Source organism: Lingula anatina, chromosome 6 (genome assembly GCF_051362555.1).
Source record: "Lingula anatina isolate TDL-2025a chromosome 6, LinAna3.0, whole genome shotgun sequence".
NCBI classification, from domain to species: domain Eukaryota; kingdom Metazoa; phylum Brachiopoda; class Lingulata; order Lingulida; family Lingulidae; genus Lingula; species Lingula anatina.
This window is the reverse complement of record NC_141772.1, coordinates 21,509,198-21,527,194: the sequence shown is the minus strand read 5'-3', so window position 1 is coordinate 21,527,194 and position 17,997 is coordinate 21,509,198. Positions and strand designations below refer to the sequence as shown.

General features: G+C 33.4%; 2 protein-coding genes across 5 annotated transcripts; one reads left to right on the top strand and one right to left on the bottom strand.

Moving 5' to 3' along the window:
• Positions 1 to 129: 129 nt before the first annotated feature.
• Positions 130 to 11,863, bottom strand: LOC106175083 (HMG box-containing protein 1). Of its 2 annotated transcripts, XM_013556907.2 has the most exons (13): positions 11,711 to 11,863; positions 10,779 to 10,990; positions 10,194 to 10,354; positions 6,901 to 7,156; positions 6,516 to 6,653; positions 5,882 to 6,009; positions 5,391 to 5,508; positions 5,116 to 5,279; positions 4,716 to 4,854; positions 4,120 to 4,177; positions 3,499 to 3,677; positions 2,930 to 3,077; positions 130 to 2,618 (listed from the first exon to the last, which is right to left on the bottom strand). In XM_013556907.2, the coding sequence occupies exons 1-13, from the start codon at positions 11,723 to 11,725 to the stop codon at positions 2,607 to 2,609; spliced, it is 1,728 nt and encodes a 575-aa protein (XP_013412361.2). In that variant the 5' UTR covers positions 11,726 to 11,863; the 3' UTR covers positions 130 to 2,606. The 2 variants fall into 2 exon arrangements, with proteins under 2 accessions (XP_013412361.2, XP_013412362.2); XM_013556908.2 differs by lacking the exons at positions 10,194 to 10,354; positions 10,779 to 10,990; positions 11,711 to 11,863 and adding an exon at positions 8,708 to 8,948.
• Positions 11,864 to 11,968: 105 nt separating this feature from the next.
• Positions 11,969 to 17,744, top strand: LOC106175084 (centromere protein K). 3 transcript variants are annotated; one of them, XR_015334948.1, is made up of 10 exons: positions 11,969 to 12,158; positions 12,400 to 12,505; positions 12,876 to 13,011; positions 13,671 to 13,815; positions 14,180 to 14,278; positions 14,703 to 14,772; positions 14,998 to 15,060; positions 15,382 to 15,483; positions 16,374 to 16,640; positions 16,926 to 17,744. XR_015334948.1 is itself a non-coding variant. In XM_013556910.3 (9 exons), the coding sequence occupies exons 2-9, from the start codon at positions 12,416 to 12,418 to the stop codon at positions 16,530 to 16,532; spliced, it is 849 nt and encodes a 282-aa protein (XP_013412364.2). In that variant the 5' UTR covers positions 11,969 to 12,158; positions 12,400 to 12,415; the 3' UTR covers positions 16,533 to 17,744. The 3 variants fall into 3 exon arrangements, 2 of the variants coding, with proteins under 2 accessions (XP_013412364.2, XP_086870921.1); XM_013556910.3 differs by having other exon boundaries at positions 13,686 to 13,815; positions 16,374 to 17,744; XM_087014795.1 differs by having other exon boundaries at positions 16,374 to 17,744.
• Positions 17,745 to 17,997: the final 253 nt, after the last annotated feature.

Sequence of the window (17,997 nt, the reverse complement as noted above, 5' to 3'; positions counted from 1 at the left end):
TTGTAATGTGTCAGTGCTGTTGTAAAATAAAATTAAATATTTTCAAAAAATAAAAACATGCATTTGTAGTTCTCCCTAGGTAAGTTTGCATGGCCAGCAAGATAAAAGTAACATAAAATAAGACGAAATCCGAAAAAGGGTCATTTGATTTAAATTTTCTTTATTTTATCATATTTTCAATATGAAAAATAAAAGAAATAATATATTGTACATTCAATTTGGGAAACAAACTTTAAATTAGCATACAAAACGGTGCACCAAGACAATTTGTAGACAAAAAAGGGCAAACATCAGGCATCTCTAATACAATTTAGTTGGGGGAAACTAGAGTGACGTAAAATAATGTGCAAATATTATGACTAATAAACAGCATCAATCTGGAAAGACTTCATAAAACTAATATAATAATAATAAATAAAATGCATAATTTGAAAACTTAACTCCTCCACAAGTGCCTTCATAAATATCACTATAAACAAATTGCTTAACTAAATTTTGAAAATATCTGTTCCTTGCATTCCACCAAAAACAAATTACAGTATAAGATGTGAATTTATACAGAAGAAAAAACATTAAAAAAATGGGCATAGCATCTGCAGCACAGTATACAGCTTGTGCTACTCCAGGCACCTTAAAAGACTGACTGACAGGAGGAAGAAATCAGCATCAAAACAATGGTCCAACATTGAACCACTTACAACTGCAGCCCAGAAAGGGTAGGTTGAGTTTGCACAGTATCCATAACCCATCATCAAGAATATTCATTGACAACCGAATATTAACCTGTAGGATAAAAAGCATGCAAATGTTGCCTTAGCCAGCTATAAGACTTAGTATATATTTGGTACCAGTTGACACTTGGAAGATGTGTCTGTTCAGGAATGTAAATGTCTTTTCACATCATTTCATTTTCAACTGGAGCTAAAAATCCTTAACTTTTCTCTTCGCAATTCCATGCACTGAAGGAAACTTGGTAAATAACTAGTAAGATTCTTGGTATCGAATATATCAATTATAATATTATAAAGATTTCTGATAGCACTGATAGTATGTACATTAAATAATTAGAAATATATCTATAAATGTACAAATTGGCACAAACAGGAGAGTGCTGAGATCAGTACTGGTCACTATCAGACTGACCACTTCTTGACCACTCCTAACATACCATGCAGCACAGGGAGGCTTGACTGAATTACATCATGCTGAGATCATGATATATAATTTAAACAGTAGTAAAAATAATGATCATAATCGTCTTTTAACTTGTAAAATTTCAACTTTTACCCTTGAGTGAATTACATCCTGCAGAAATTTAGATATTATATTTTTAAATATTCAAACTGCTACTAACAGCAGTTATAGCAATTGGCCTTTTATTTCTGTTTAAATTAAGGAACCCCCAAAGCATGGACTAGGTGTAGAAACAAAAGTATATCTTGTCAAAGCAACCATTCAGTGCTAGGCCACCACTTTAGAGATATAATTATATCATAGTATTAAATGAAGTTATTATACATAATAATTTCATTTTAATCCAGAAATAAATATTGAACTTAATGGTGTATGTACTGTGAAAACAAATTAAGTTATGAATCTGCCCTTTAACAGACTGTGAAATTCAAAATCACATGATTAATAACTGAATTAAAAAACTATTCTCTTTTATTTCTAATATATGATTTAAGATTAAAACTTAGTATCAAAACTAAACAATCACTGCGTTTTTATCATCTTGGCACCTGGAGTATAACTGTTGCAGTAATTGTTATATCACAATATGCTTTTAATTAGCTCAAAAAGCAGCAGTATATTTGCTATATACTTACTATCAATGAATAGTGAAATAAAGGAAATGTATGGAAAAAAATTAATATGCTTAATAATTTGAACAGACATCACAATATTATTATTAACTGGAAGATTACCTTTACCCAATGTTTTCATTCATATAATCATATACAAATAATATATATATCCATCATATATACATTTAAAATATCAAATAACAGTAAGTATTTCTTAATAATAAGGGGGACTCTTTAATAAGTTCAGCAGCCTTATCAAATGTATCTTGAAACCATATATATATATATATATATATATATATATATATCCTTTAGCTCATGGCTATATTACTAATAATCACTAATAACGTGAGAACACCATTAAAAAGCTGGGTTGAAATTGGCATAATGCCAGTAATTAATACAGCACCTAATAAACAATCCACATATTCATTTCAAGTGCTCTTACTACAAGAACTGTAAAACTAAAAGGTGTAACTATCATAATATAAATAAGAATAAATAGTCCTAAAAGAATAAATTAAGCCGTCTTGCAAAGACTGGGGTAATCTGGGTCTAATCCGTTCAAAGTTCCAATAATTAACAATTTGAAACTGGAATGTTCTAAATGCAGTGAATTCTAATGAATACTACAAAGTATTCACAAGACAAGAAGAGAAAAAAAATGGAGGGAGGTCAGTCCACAGGCCAAAAATTAGGCAGATAATGATGAATAAATGGCAGTGTAAAATAACTTTACTGTAACAGTTGTTTGTTTTAGTTTTCTTTTCTTCAAGTGCCCTCTTTTTGATCAGTGTGTCATTCAAGACTCTGAAATTTTAAAATAAAACGTATGAAATTTAAAATAAATATAATATAAAATATAAATATTTTTCAGCCACAGTTAAACTGTGGATTGTCAAACAAGGTGAATAAAGAGGTGAACTGAACCATTCTGAATGAGGAGGACACATATAGATAATGATAAAATTTTTTAAAAGAATAAAAATTATAATAAAAAATTTAACCCCACATTCCATATCTCAGTGCTGACAAAAATTATGAAATAAATTGTTTTAAAAATTCAACACTTACAAAGAAGCCCAATTAATTAACTAATTAAAAAGTATTTAACAGCATACCCCAGTAGAAGTGGATCTCTTTCTCTTCCAGCAATCTGGATGGATCTTCTTGTGTTGGTCTGCCAGCATCTTGGCTTCCAAGGAGAAAGCCTTCCTTTCCTCACTTTTCAGCTTTTTCCATCTCTCTCCAAGAAGACAGCTAATGGCTCTGGAAGAATCAGAAATAATGAAGGTTATACTCTGCAAACTATATAATTTTTATTTAAAATAAAAAAAAATAATAAAAAAATAAAAAAACTATCCAAATTTGGCTTTCAAATGCAACTGTACATGATGATGATGACTATATATTCAGCATTAAATCCTCGTGGTGAACAAGACTGCACATTTTTATTTCAGAATCTGCTTTAATGGGGAAAAAAGATAAAAACAGTTTGGCTTCACCATGCTGATCTGATAGAATTATACTACAGCTACAATAACTTAACAGGGAATAAATAATTATTTTATTAAGCAAAATTTTCATTTAACTTTTATCCACTTAAACTCATCACTTAAACTCATCATGTTTTAAACTCATCAAAATCTATCATTGTAATAATTTTCTACTTCTATCTAATTATACCAACCTGTTATCCTTCCCAGGATACATCTGTGTGTACTCTACACGGTATTTCTTGGCAAACAGCATGAAGGCGTTCATGGGCCTCTTTGCCTTGCTGGGGGACTCTGGTTTGGAGAGGCGCTTCCGGTTGGGGGAAGTGGTGGGACTGGACTTTGGACTCCAGCTGTCGCTTTCTTTACTTTTCTGCAGATAACATGTATAATATTTGAAATCATTCTAATAAAGTATCTTGAGGACATCCTAAATACTTAAATAATTTAAAGGATAGAATTCATTACATAATTTAAACTAAAGTCACAGCTGAACAAGATTTTAAGATTTAACATAAAATAAAAATCATGTAAATCCAAAAAGGAAAATATGTATACAGTTAAACAAAATGAAATTTGCAACATCTTTAAAATCAGTCTACGGACCTTTCTTTATTTTTTTAAATTTAAATACTAAAAGTCAGCCTTGATTTGCTTTTGACAAAAATGTAAATCAAACACACACAAAACCAATAACTAACTCTACAAAAAATAATACTTATGTGTGATAGATAACATATTTTAATGTAAAATTTAAAAAGAAATTGGATTCAATATATTCTGAGTTTGTGCTATAGTGGATCATTTTATTCTACCTTGGCCATTGTACTAAGAGTAAACACTGCAGAGGAATCCATAGGAGTGAAGTCATAACTGAAAAAAAAAGTAAACATAAAAAATAATAATAATAAACAAAAAAACATCTTTAGAATTCAATTGGAATGAAAAAAATCTCAGCAAATTTTCCATTATGATCAAGACAAACCCTATCCAAACCATTGGGGGAAAATTGCCTTTATGTTGACTTCCAAATTTCCAATTTTTTATTGTCATAAGTGAAATGAACCTGCCCCTGTCTCCGTCATGAGACTAACTCAAAAACTAGAAATGGGTTCATGGGTTGTAATCCTGAAAACAGTTGGTGATTAAATGAAGGGTTGACATCTCCAGCAAAATCAAATTTTTAGCATGATATTAACATCTTGCACATATTAATATATGCTTTTATCTTAATTGTAAGTCTTCATTAGACTGCAGATGAAGCCACTTTGATTTGATCATCATGAAATTTTAAACTGAACCAATTAAAAATATTCAACTGAAAACATGTGAAAATTAATATTTGCACAAAATAAAAATGAAGTTCCTCGTGGCAAAGATTGCACAATATTCACACAATCATACAACTCACCTTTTGAAGCTCTCAAAGACATCCACAGTAAATGTAGCCTCTGGGTGTGAGGGAGGCAGTGTGATATCCCCTACCTCCAGCTCACTGCAGGGGATACCATAGTGCTCCACTGTCATACTGGGGTGGAAACTGGACCAACCTGAGAAGACAAAACTTTATACATGTATCTTACAGTTAATAACTGACAATAACAGTCTGTGCCAAAAACTTTATAGGCTACTTGCCTTTTCCATAATCAGAGACTCAAAGTGGGCTAGTGTAATATTAAGTTCAAACATTTTTACCAGCTAAGGCTAAGCGGAATGTCTTTTTGGGTAACTGAGCAATTGCCTCATTTTCTACAACACCAATCAAGAAACTAAAATAATACTGATAACATACTATGACTCTCTTGACTTACCTTTCTCCCTGACAAAGAAGGGATGATCCAAGGCACACTCAGCAATGATTTCTGACTGTGTGGGAATGTCCGAGGAGAACCTGAGGCGAAGAAATGGCACAGGACGCTGCTCTGTGGCTTTGCACTCTTCTATGTGGAGAAGTGTCAGCCCATTGGGAGCATAGCTAAATAAATAAATAAATAAATAAATAAATAAATAAATAAATTCCACAATGGGGCTGTTTTTACTTAATTTTTTAAATCATTAAACTAAAATTAAAATGATGGCAACGTACTTGCTGTCTTTTGGAAGATTGCCTTGAGAAGCTTGAGCTGTGAGATACGAAGTATTTGCCAGGTCCTCCGCTAGCTGCCATTCTGTTTTGTTACCCGTTGTGAAACGTATTCTTGTTCCTGGAGTAGAAAATGTAAGAATATATTATATAGATGATGAACCATTGGGCTGTAGTAAGTATGGATAACAATGCAGGTAGGTCTCCTTATGTTCAAACTTATACCTTCAGATTTGATAGGGAAATTTCAAGATAACTAGAGTGACTGGCAAATAACTTAAAGTGTACACTGTCATGCAGCTTGTGACTCGATCTGCACCATATATATCAGATTCACATACACATGTTAAAAATGATATTCCATTTACTAATTTGAAAGAATATATCTATACAAACTAACAGATAGATAGGAAACATAAATTATGCAAAATACAGAAGAGTGACATGGATTTTCATATTAAAAGATAAACCAACAGATAAACCAACCAACATACCTTGTATAAAGCACTGCCACACTGCAGAGGGCCAGGAATGCGACCAGCTACCTGAGCTGCCATAACTGTCATCTAGCGGGGACGAGGGAAATGGCGACGACGAACTCACACGAGATTCACTTTCATCACTGAAATATTCATAGTACACTATTTACTTGACACACTACTATGAAACTGGGAAAACCAAGTCAACCATAAGGGCTTAGGCATGATATTTGAATCCTGCTTCGAAAAACACTTGATCATTTCATTTCATCACTCCCTGCTTTTAAATATGCTAAGTCTCTAAAATTTATTTATTGTACTTTTATTTAGCACCAACTTTACACTGTAAACAAAAAATGAAAAAAAAAGTACCCCATGTTATAAACTATTGTTACTTAAGTGTAATTTACATTTTAAGAAATGATCACCAGTTTAGTTATATACTTGACAATCTGTAATACAGCAAAACTTGGTACTTATAAAACTTTAACAATCTCTGTATAGATGAACTATATTTAGCCTAAGTCTTCATAAAACCAAATTCTAAATACACTCACACTTTGTCAAATGAGACCAATCAAATATCCCTTCAACAAGATAACTCTCAAACAAACCATACGACCATTACACAAAAGAAAAAAAAACTCACCAGTTATATTTGAAATGACTTTCTGAAGCAGAGGAAGACAAACTTCTGGTGTTCCCACGCAGTGGAGAAGGAGAGCGTGTGCGTGGGGGACGGGCATATGAATGGAGAGAACACTCCAGGAAGCTTTTGGCGGGACTTCTACAGAAAATGCAAACAAAAAAGCATCAATTTTATAAACACTGGGTAATAGCTGCCTGAAAGTTACAAAATAAATCAATTTGTATCTCATTAGGTAAATACGAGTAAAATCAATCTGCTTTTGAGACTGAAACTTGATTTAAAAAATCTTGAAGATGTTGTTGAAAACAAATAGTTATTAATAGCTGGAAGAGGAAAAACCCTAAAATAATATAGTCTATAGCTAGTGGTTGTTACTTTCCAATACCTCTCAGAAGTGGACTGTTTCTGTATTAAAGGACTCTTTGGTCCTGTGGCTATCTCAGCCAGCTGTTCCAGCCAGTTGGAAGTGGACACAGGCTGGACAGTCACATGATTGGCATTACTGTCCTCCCCATCTGTAGTGGACACCACATCTATGGGCGAGCTGTCCGAACTGTCCAGGCGTAGGGACGGTGGGGTATGTTTTGCTGACCGTGTTGTGGTCACTACTTCTAACATGTCATCATCCTCATCATCATCAACTGTAAAATGATACAATTATCTTAATACATAAATTTATATTGTATACAAAGAAGAGAGTTAGCAACTAATTTTAAAATTCACAATCAATGTTTTTTTCAACAGTTAAAGAAGTTTAACATGACATACAAAAATAAATAACAACATAAATTGAATATTCAAGTATACACATAATTAGGCTGTTATATATTATATAGCATGAAACAGATTTCGTAATCTTATTAAAATACTGATGGCAAATTCTATTCATGAATTTAAATTTAAAGGTTGAAAAGACTTGGGTGTAAAATAAAGAAAATAAAAGTCAGTGTTTTATAATTGTCATATGCTGAGTATTTACTTATAAATCCTGTTTTTACGTGATTAGATTTTGTATCCTAAGAAGTTTTATGTTCAGGTTAAAAGCTTTATGGGCAATTATTATTATTATTATTTTAATTTAATTTTTAGATTTTTCTACATCTTTCTTTCAACAATACTGGGGGACTTTAACTGATATAAATTCATCAAATTACCTGGCTTAAATAATATAACAATTATGTTGTATACAGCAAGATTTTTATCAATATTAATATCAAAACATTTACCTCACACAGTAATGAAATAAAAAAAATTAAATAATAATTCAAAAAATGATTTTTAAAATGAAATTTGCATGTGAATCATAAACAACTTTGTCCCATTATATTTATGCAATGAAAATCAAAATGCATAATTAAATCCTTTCCCATGCTAGAAGATTTCTTGACCTTACTATAATTTATATTTGAATGCCACCTAAATACACTTCACATTTCTTTTGAACATTTTCATTAAAATTTTTGCTTTAATGTAACAAAAATGGAAAAAAATATGAATAAATAAACAAATTTTGAATAATTAAGTGCAAACCACACAAGAATGAATTTCAAGCAGTCATACAAAGGCATGTAATCAATTTTTTTTTTTCTGAACACAGTCTTGTGAAATTTAATGTGCTGTGTAATACTCAATGTGTATGTTTAATTTTTTTCACACTTGAAATCAATAATTAATACAACAACATGGTTCAGTAATTGAAAGCATTCAATAGGTTTTATTTATAAAATTTTGAGACCAATGCACAAAGTAAAGCTTATTCTGAAAGAATAAAGGAACACACTTTCACCTTGCAGTGGAGTCTTAAGTCATGTAAATGGTTGCTATTGAATTGAAATTGAAAAAGACTAGCAGCAAGCGACCTTTCAGAAACCCCTTGCACAGAACTTGGAACAATGCAACACCTCATTCAATAGTACGATTTCCTTTGTTGTTATATCACCCAAAGGAAAATCTTGAGTCATCAAATTAAAAATAGTTTAAAAATTTAAAAATGCAAACCCCTTGAAACACGCATCAGTCTGAGATGTAAAATGGGTTAGATAAATAATAAATCAACATTAAATCTGAGTGGCATTAGATTGAATGGTGCCTTATCAATGGGGAACCATTCATCACACTACACATTCATTGCTCTCTTTGATCCCAAATGACATTTTCTTCACAGAGTCACTCTAAAAAAAGCTCCTAGTTACCTTTATGCCTCCCCATGTTTCAGATCTCCATTGCTAGCAAGTCCTGTTTTAGATGCCTTAGTAACTTTTCAGAAAAAAATCAACTGTCAAGCTTGCGTGCTAGGGTTCAAGATGTCTGCGCCAAACATTGCTTATTTAAATACCTGGATTGACAGCGAGGTCCCTTACCTCACACCAATTATCGAACAAATTTTTTTGTTTTTTTAGGCCATACAATTGCCAATATTGAAAGAACAAGACAAAATTTTGAAGGAGGAAAATGAAAGGCACAACAAATTTTATAAACTTAAGGAAAAATTTGCCTGCGTTAAGTTTTTCAGCAGGATGTGGCAAGAGACCCTGTATTGCAGGGAACTAATAAAATATCAATACACTATACAACTGAATAGGCTAGGAAAACAATAATTTCTATAGCCTATAGTGTTATAGCGAGTTCATTTAAATACCCAAGTGTTTACTCTGACTGAAGCATACGCACATGATTGGTGAACTGTTGTTGTTTGTTTGACAGTTAAGTAAACAGTTAATCTCATTTGCATGTTCAAACACACACACAGCTCACTGTGTTACCTACATGAGACCAGCTGCATATTAATCATTTTTAAAACTATATTTTATAAACTAATAAACATTTTTCCTTGTTTGGTTCAATTGTATTACTTTTCCTTTACATTTTGAAAAAAAAGAGAAAAGAAAAGAAAGTAAAGCGGTTTCCTTTAGTATTACTACTGTAAAAATAGATCAATTTATTTGATAAACATGCAGAAAGAAAAAATCATAACCTTATTTTTATGATTTATTTCACTAATGAATGCATCCTTATTAACATGTCAACATTTAAGTTTAGTGTGTGTGTGTAACAAGAAATTAATTTATTTGATAAACATACAGAAAAAAGTTTATGTTCTTATTTTTAATGATTTATTTCACTAATAAATGTGTCCTTACGAACATGATAAAATTTTAGTTTAGTGTGTGGGGTGAACAGGTCAAGATTTTTTCATTGTTTAAATGATAAACTCTATATATCAGAAAAGAACTAAACTAAGTAACAATAAGAAGCAGAGTTTAATTAATCGATATGAGAGATTTGCTTATCAAGAAAAAATAGGTGTCATTTTCCACAATAAAATAAAATAATACGAATAAATTGGAGACTTAAACATATTGATCAAAATCATTTATAAATCACATTGTTAAGTGATCACACTCAGCATTTACCATAAGCCAGTGAATAATTTGAAAATATTTTTCTATATATTTCTTCTTTCACTTGTTTATTGACAATTTACCGTGGTAGTTACATATATAATGGCTGTTTAATTTTTTTTTTTTAAGATTCACCAACAAAATAAAGGCTACAGCCAACCATGGGCAAAACACCCTTACCAAACAAGCTGACTGAGACATCTTAGTTTGCACCATTTTTCTTACCAAAAAAGTAATAATAAAACAAGATGAAAACTAAATACATCAATAGACTTACATGGAAGACTTTCTGATCCTTCATCACATTCTAAAGTTGGTGTAATATTCCTACAGAGATTAGCTGAGATACTGGAGTCTGCCCAGCTAAGAGTCACTGGCTGGAATGAAGACGTCTCTACACAGGATGTTCTCTCTCTGTGGTATTTAAGGCCATTGGAGCTGAAAAGAATTAATGGATTAATTGAAAAAGGACAAAACAGGCAGTGCATGTCCCATAAAACAAAAATCACTCATACTGATAGATATTTTTCAATTTTTGGGAAATTTATTTTAAAAAAAGTATTTTTACACATAATGCAAAAATTTTAATCATGATCTGCAAACCCAAAAACAATGCTAAAGCCATCCTGAATTGAAATAATAATAATAATAATAATAATAATAATAATAATAATAATAAACTAATGCACAATAAAATTATATTGTTTTTTAAATTAGTTAAAAATAAACTAATCAAATCTTACATATATATCTCTCTTTAGAAAAGAAAATCCAATAATAAATAAATCAACAGATAAATACTAAATAAATAAATAAATTCCCAAGGGATCATCAAAACAATATACTAGCACAAACATCTCACCTTTTAAAGGTCTTCCTGCACTTGTCACACATGTAAGGTCTGTCCTGGTAATGTGACTTCAGATGATACCTCAGTCCCGGGGAGCTAGTAAGAACTTTATCACAGCCATCATGGGGGCACTTGAGGAGTCGCTGGGGGCTTATAGGCACATCACAGTTGTTGCTTAAGTATTCCTGCATCCGCTCAGTTTTCACGTGGGGCCTCTTCTGGGGCTGTTTAGAATAGTAGGGTTATTAGTATAGTGCTGAGGTGAATGACTTAAGTTTTGATAAATAAATGGTTGGCGTTTGTAAATGTGTTTTAAAAAAATGCACCGGTGTAGTATACCAGATACGTACTGTACATGTACGTCAATTCGTCAATTGCCAGTCACTACAAGTTTAAGCACATACAGGAGACAGAATGTACTTGTTAACAGAGAGGAAAACTGAAAGCTCATAATGTAGTAGTAGTAGTAGTAGTAGTAGTAAGTTACATGTACCAGTCCCGCCCACCGGTACAGGCAGTGCATGCATAATGAAGTACTGTAGTGTGTATATGTTCAATGTAACACTACTTTAAATTGCACAAGCAAAGAAACCTGGACTTCGACGATCTTCCAACTTAAAAATATGAATCCTTACATACTAGCTGGGTGAACCCAGAAAAAATAACAATTTTATCAGTTAAATTGGGTTGAATACACGATTCAAAAAGTCATTAGAAGTTTTCAATCAATGGGCAGTAGCTACGTAAACATTGAAACAGCTGATATCGTACAGGTTATATTCAATGAAATTTTCTTTAATTTTTTATGTCTTCTGTTGAAATTAAGATCAGATATGCATCGGTATCTATATTATAAGTCTGCAAAATTCTGAATATTTAGGGTAACGATTATTTGCACATTTGCAGATTTTTTTCAGAAAATTACATTTAAAACTCGCACTCACCTCCACTGACGCCATCTTCAGTCAATAGAAATGCCATGCACAAGTGAGGGAAAGATTTTCATTGGTTGATTATCCCATCGCCCCAGTTAAAGTCTTGTTCATTGGACAATAGATGGCTTCATTGATAGCTTGGGTTGTTATGTCCTCGGGATACATCTGTTACTCTAGTCTAAATAAAGTCTAAAATATCGTCATTTTAAGTCTATCTTTCTATAAGAATTAGCAATAAACGCTTAACAAATCAACTTCTTTTGTACACTGTTTATTCATTAACGCAACTGCAAAACCAACGTTGTTACAGCAGTCAAAATAATATTTTATGACGTAGGAAGCTTAGCACATGATAGAACAGCCGTACTGCTCGGCTAGGCGCGGAGTTCAGATGTAAACATCCAAGAAACGAATGTACGTGCTGTTGATGAGATCGTAAAGCGATTACGCAGCTTAGGTAAGTCTGACATAAAGTTCTATGGGGGATATCCATTCAATTGTGAATTAATGCAAAATTGAGTTGTTTCTGTGAAAAAAATGATAAATGTCAGGCAACAGATATTTGTGTTGATCGTGGCCCTTTTACACTTACAGTTACTAGTAAGCTAAAGTTGTAGACTAGACACTTGTAGAGGCACTATTAGTATTTATCTGAAGTCAACTGTTGTGTAAAGTTTTCAATTTTTCTAATCTTCTAGGCCTTGTCATATTATAATGTCAAGTTCAGACATTCAGCTCAAAAAGCAAGCTGCTGTGGCCGCCCTGAAGGCCGAATGTGAAGAAAAATGGACACAAATTACACAGGTAAATCTAGGAATTTTATACTTGATACTCTTAGGATCTACCTGATTTTTTCTTTGTTATGTTAACTACCAAAATTCATCCCAGCTTATACTTGTGTTACCGTAGTAAAAAAATGAAAAATGTAAGCTGCACCTCAAACAAACAAATAAAACATTATAAGTGATCTCATAGTTTTTTACAAGGGTTGCTGTCAAAATGTATGTCTCCATGGACCCAGCCTTGGACTGTGCTATTTTGATAAGAGGGATTTAAACCAAGGCATGAGGTGACCACCCCCCAACTAAAATCTAATCTGATGGCCAGTATAAAACTGCAAGCCCTCATACTGCTTAAAATTTTGAGTTATGCCTAATAACCATATCTTGTTCAGTTATATGAAGACATCCAGACACACAAGAAACCCCATGATGAGCTTGTAAGAGATGATCCACTGTTAAAAATCTACCAGGCAAAGGAGAAGAGGTTAAAAGCTGAAGTGGAGGTGCTTAAGAATAAGGAGACAGAGGGTAAGATTTACACAGAAAGTATATATATATAGTGGCTTATGATAAGGTAACAAATAACACATTTCCTTTAACCCATTGTCAGCAGCATTTTTTTTTTTTTTTGGGGGGGGGGGGGCACTTGCCTCGCCCAGCACTCATCTGTGGTGACGTCGTCCTCTTTTCCCACAAAAATGAACTGACAAAACTAACAAAAAGCAAGCATTTTTATCCATGTACCCCAGACATACTTAATTTGCCCTCGGCCCCTGCTGTATACATGGTTTCTCCCCTTCCCCTCCTTCACCGCAAAATTCTGGAGTCACCATTGTATGTTATACAACCTTATGTAACCATTTTTAAAAATATTAAATTTGAAAGTAATTTGAGGTGGATTGTGGTCAGACTTTACGCAATGGCTTTCCTGGGAAAAAGTCAAAAAAAAATTTATAATTATATATGTCTTATATATGTGTTTTCTAAGATGATATTCTTGGGAGTCAAAGATTCTCTTATTTTTAATCTGATTTTGTGTTTAGTTCCAGTGACATATACATGTCACATTTGATTTTGCATTGTATTTTATTTTTTATTCATTGTATTTTATATTTCAGTTATTAGCATTTGTGTATAAAATTCAAGTTGTAAAAATTTTTAAATCATAATGAATGAATTAATTTTAGTGACTTTCCCTCTAGCTCTCCCTAAGGACCCAGTGGTACTTCACACCTTACTTAAAGATGAGCTTACAACCTCTATCACCCAGCTAGAACACACCCTAGCCATGGTGACAGGACAGAAGGCAGAGATGCTCAAACAGATTGAGAGGTCTGTCTTTGTTGTGCAGTTTTTTTGGGGCCTTACATTTCAACAGCTGAAGAAGTAATGTAGCAATTAAAGCTAGGTTAATGTAAAACACCATACATTTAAATCAAACAAGATTATTCATAAATAAAATTATCAAACATAAGCCAAAATACTTTCATACTGTTAGCTTGCGGCCAACCTGGGTGAAGGCCTTCATAAGACTTCATTAGACACTGGCCTTCGCCCAGGTTGCCACAAGCTAACAGTATGAAAGTATTTCTGCTTGTGTTTGATAATATCATTTATGATCCAACTACCAAGCTAATGAACATTTTTGCACAACAAGATTATTTTATATTAATGATTTTTGTAAAATTGTGTGCAGAGATGAAGCCCGATTGGAGGAACAAAGAGAAATAAAAGCTGCCCTGGAGGTAAAGGTGGAAGAGATCATGGCACAAGAGACACCTGGAAACGAAAGAAGGTGATAAAATGTCCACATTCAACCAGTCAATGTACTTAACACTGGTCATACACCAGATATATCAGTTTAATTGAAGCCAGGCCAGTAAAATTGTTTTGAAAATTGTTCATTTACTTGCCCTTGCTTTGATTGTAACATTGCTCATTATTATGATTTTGTTCACTTTTAGTAGTTTGAGAGATGACATATTAAATTAATAGTTACAAAACAAATTAATTCTTTAGTTTTGATATATTAAACATGTTGCAAAGAAACATGGTTTTGACCATAGCATTGGTGGTACTTGCCTGTGTCTACCCTGGCCAGTCACTTGATAAAAAAAAAAAAAAATATATATATATATATATATATATATATATATATATATATATATATATATATATATATATATACTGACAATGTCATATGGAATTTTTTATATCAGTTATTTGAAAGAATTGGAACATAAAAGAAAAAGGGCCATTGAAAAAAACAGAGAGCTTATGTTGGAGATGGTAAGATTAGTTCTCTTTTATAATATTTTAGAATCCTTAAAAAAAGAGCATCTAATCTAGACAATGCAGTTGAATTTTAACCGAATCAGATTCTTTTGTCTTGGAGTATATGTTTTACTGGAAATATATTGTACAGTATTTCAAAAACATTGGTAGATAATTTGGTATCAGTTTAACACCTGTGAAAAAATGCATGATAAGTCACTGTTGAGGTTGTATTTTCAGCGTGACTTTATAGCAAAATTCTTCCCGCCACCAACGTACAACCAAATGAAGGAGTGGAGAAGGGTAGGTGTGAACTGAAGTATTGTGTTCTATCCCTCCGTCTGTCTTCATGAACCTCAATAAATAAAAAATATTGGCTACAGGTGCTTCTGTCATCCATTTCTTTTCTCAAAGAAATAGCCAGTTTATAAATTAATCTTTCTTTAAATTTTTCTTGTATTTTGAAAAATGTTTTTGAAATAGGCAAATGAACGTAACAGTAGTGAAAATAATTGTGAAGGTTTGTGTAAAGTGTATATTTTTAATTTTAAATAATTTATTAATTTATTTATTAATTTTATTTTTTTAATTATCTTGTAAAACAATTTTTAATTTTGTGTGCAGAATCACCAGCAGCCAGGTACAGGACGGAGGTCTAACGAGTCCTACACCAGTTCTGAAAGCCTCAATGGTGACAGTGTGGTCAGCTTGCAAGATATGGTAGAGGTAAAGTAACTGCTCTAAATTGGATTTATTAAGTAGAAATTCAGTTCAAAGTTTACAGTGTACGATCCCCTTCCCCCCCCCCCCCCCAAAAAAAAAATAATAATAATAAAAAAAAATTCTTAAATTTTCTATGGGTGCATGGTATTTTTCTCTAACTAACTTATGCTTGGTCCTCTCTTACTTACACTTTAATTTGAATGTTACATAACTCGGATGCCATTATGTGTCTTTAGCACTAAATTAACTTAAAAGTAGTGTGTGCACAGAGTGACTACATATCTTGTTTTTTTTTAATTTTTTCAATTTATTTATTTATTTCTTTTTTTCATAAATGTGCCCATGAGAAAGAGGGAAGGGGCTAAGCTTACAATTTTAGTGTGCATCGAAAGTCCCCACAAAGGATCCATAACAAATTCAACTGAATCCAGGTCTCCAAATATTGTGACAGTATTTTTTGTTTCTGTTACCCTTTAAACAGCACTTGCCTCCTGGCAGATGTCAGCACTGTAAGGGTGATCTCTTTCCTTTTTCAGAAACTGTTGAAAGTTCAATCATTCAATCAAATTGACTGCATTAATTAAGCAACAGCAAAAAATCCCAAACCCCACCAGTCTCCATGACACTGGCAAGCTCAGTCATGTTCTCTAAGCCAGTATACTCAAGGAGAACCTGGACATGAGTTTTGTTTCATTCACCCATAAAAACGATTTAAAAAACAATGACGATAAAAATGGCTGGTAGCCCTCAATCTGCAATGCATTAGAAGTGACTTTTGGGATATCGCCACAGAGCTCCATGTTTGGCTCCTATTAAAAGTAATTAGTGTTATAGGGTTTTATGTTTGCAGGCATTGATGAAAGCTTACTTAATTATTCTGTTTCCTGTTTCAGCAACTGATGAACAAACTGCTGGACAGTCCACATGACCCCTACCTGACCACTGACCAGTCTTACTGGCCTCCTTACTTGGAACTTCTGCTCAGGACTGGCATTGCTTTAAAACATCCAGAGGATGGACACAGGATCAAACTGGTCCCCTTTCACCTGTAATCCTCTAAGTAATGTGTGAGTATGGACAGAAATTCAAATTTGTCCCATTTCACTGGTTATGCTATAACTTATAAGGATGGGCAGAGGATCAAACTGGTCCCTTTTCACCTGTAACACCCAGAGGATAGACGTAGGATCAAACTGTTCCCTTTCACCTGTAACACCCAGAGGATAGACGTAGGATCAAACTGTTCCCTTTCACCTGTAACACCCAGAGACTAGACGTAGGATCATACTGGTTCCTTTTCACCTGTAACACCCAGAGGATAGACGTAGGATCATACTGGTCCCTTTTCACCTGTAACACCCAGAGGATAGACGTAGGATCAAACTGGTCCTTTTTCACCTGTAACACCCAGAGGATAGACGTAGGATCAAACTGGTCCCTTTCACCTGTAACACTCAGAGGATAGACGTAGGATCAAACTGTAGGATCAAACTGGTCCCTTTTCAACTGTAACACCCAGAGGATAGACGTAGGATCAAACTGGTCCCTTTCACCTGTAACACCCAGAGGATAGATTTAGGATCAAACTGGTCCCTTTCACCTGTAACACCCAGAGGATGGACAGGGAATCAAATTTGTTCTCTTGTAATGTAATGAGGATGAACAGGATCAAACTTGCGTTCTTTTGCTTGTAACATCCCGAGGATGGACAGGCGATCAAAGTGGTCATGAGGACAGAGGAGCAAACTGGCCCCATTTCACTGGTACTACCATGAGGATTGACAGAGGATCAAACCTGGTCTGTTTTTACTCATAGCAGCTGGAGAGAGAACAGCAAATCAAGCTCATCCCCATTAACTTAAAGACAATAAGAGCGTAACACTTATATAAATTTTATCAATCCCAAAATTGGCATTTTTAAAAGATTGACTTGAGGATCATTTTGGTTGTACTGACTGTAACACCCCATTTCCATAGATTAGATCGATCTACTTTAGATCGACCTAACTCCCTGGGGGTTCACGCTAAATAGCTATCAGCCGGGCGGACACGAAAGTTAATTACCCCCTTAGAGCTTGTAGTAGGCGGGACGGACATTTAAGTCGGATTATCTGAAAGTAATCTAGTGAGACTCCCCGCGGGGATAGATCGATCTAAAATCTATGGGAATAGAGCCTAAGATAATATATGTTCTTCGCATCATCCCTGACCAGGAGTGTAGTGCACACGAAGAAAATAATGAAAAAAATAAAAAATAAAAAGGACCATATGAATTTTTGCACCTGATGGTGCATATGTTATTTTATTTTATTCATATATATTTTTTTTTCTTTTTTGCCAAATGAAAATAGGTCGAAGGCCTGTAGCAAACAATTTGAAAGGAGGGGGATATCTTTTTCTGAAAAGATGGACCGTTTTATTCCTTACGTTGATCCTTCTGGAGCAGTGACACAGAACCTGGAACAAATTTTGATTCAGACTGGTTCATTAGAACCCTGCTCTCTCTCCCCCCCCCCC

Bases quoted from the DNA above. Each gene is read 5' to 3' on its own strand.
- LOC106175083 (XM_013556907.2), bottom strand. The intron at 7,157-10,193 runs GTAAGTCTATTG...ATCATTTTACAG, and splicing joins AGGATCAGAAAGTCTTCCAT to TTGATGATGATGAGGATGAT. The intron at 6,654-6,900 runs GTATTGGAAAGT...CATTTTCTGTAG, and splicing joins AAACAGTCCACTTCTGAGAG to AAGTCCCGCCAAAAGCTTCC.
- LOC106175084 (XM_087014795.1), top strand. From the start codon at position 12,416: ATGTCAAGTTCAGACATTCAGCTCAAAAAGCAAGCTGCTGTGGCCGCC. The intron at 12,506-12,875 runs GTAAATCTAGGA...TATCTTGTTCAG, and splicing joins AATGGACACAAATTACACAG to TTATATGAAGACATCCAGAC. The intron at 14,279-14,702 runs GTGATAAAATGT...TTTTTATATCAG, and splicing joins ACACCTGGAAACGAAAGAAG to TTATTTGAAAGAATTGGAAC.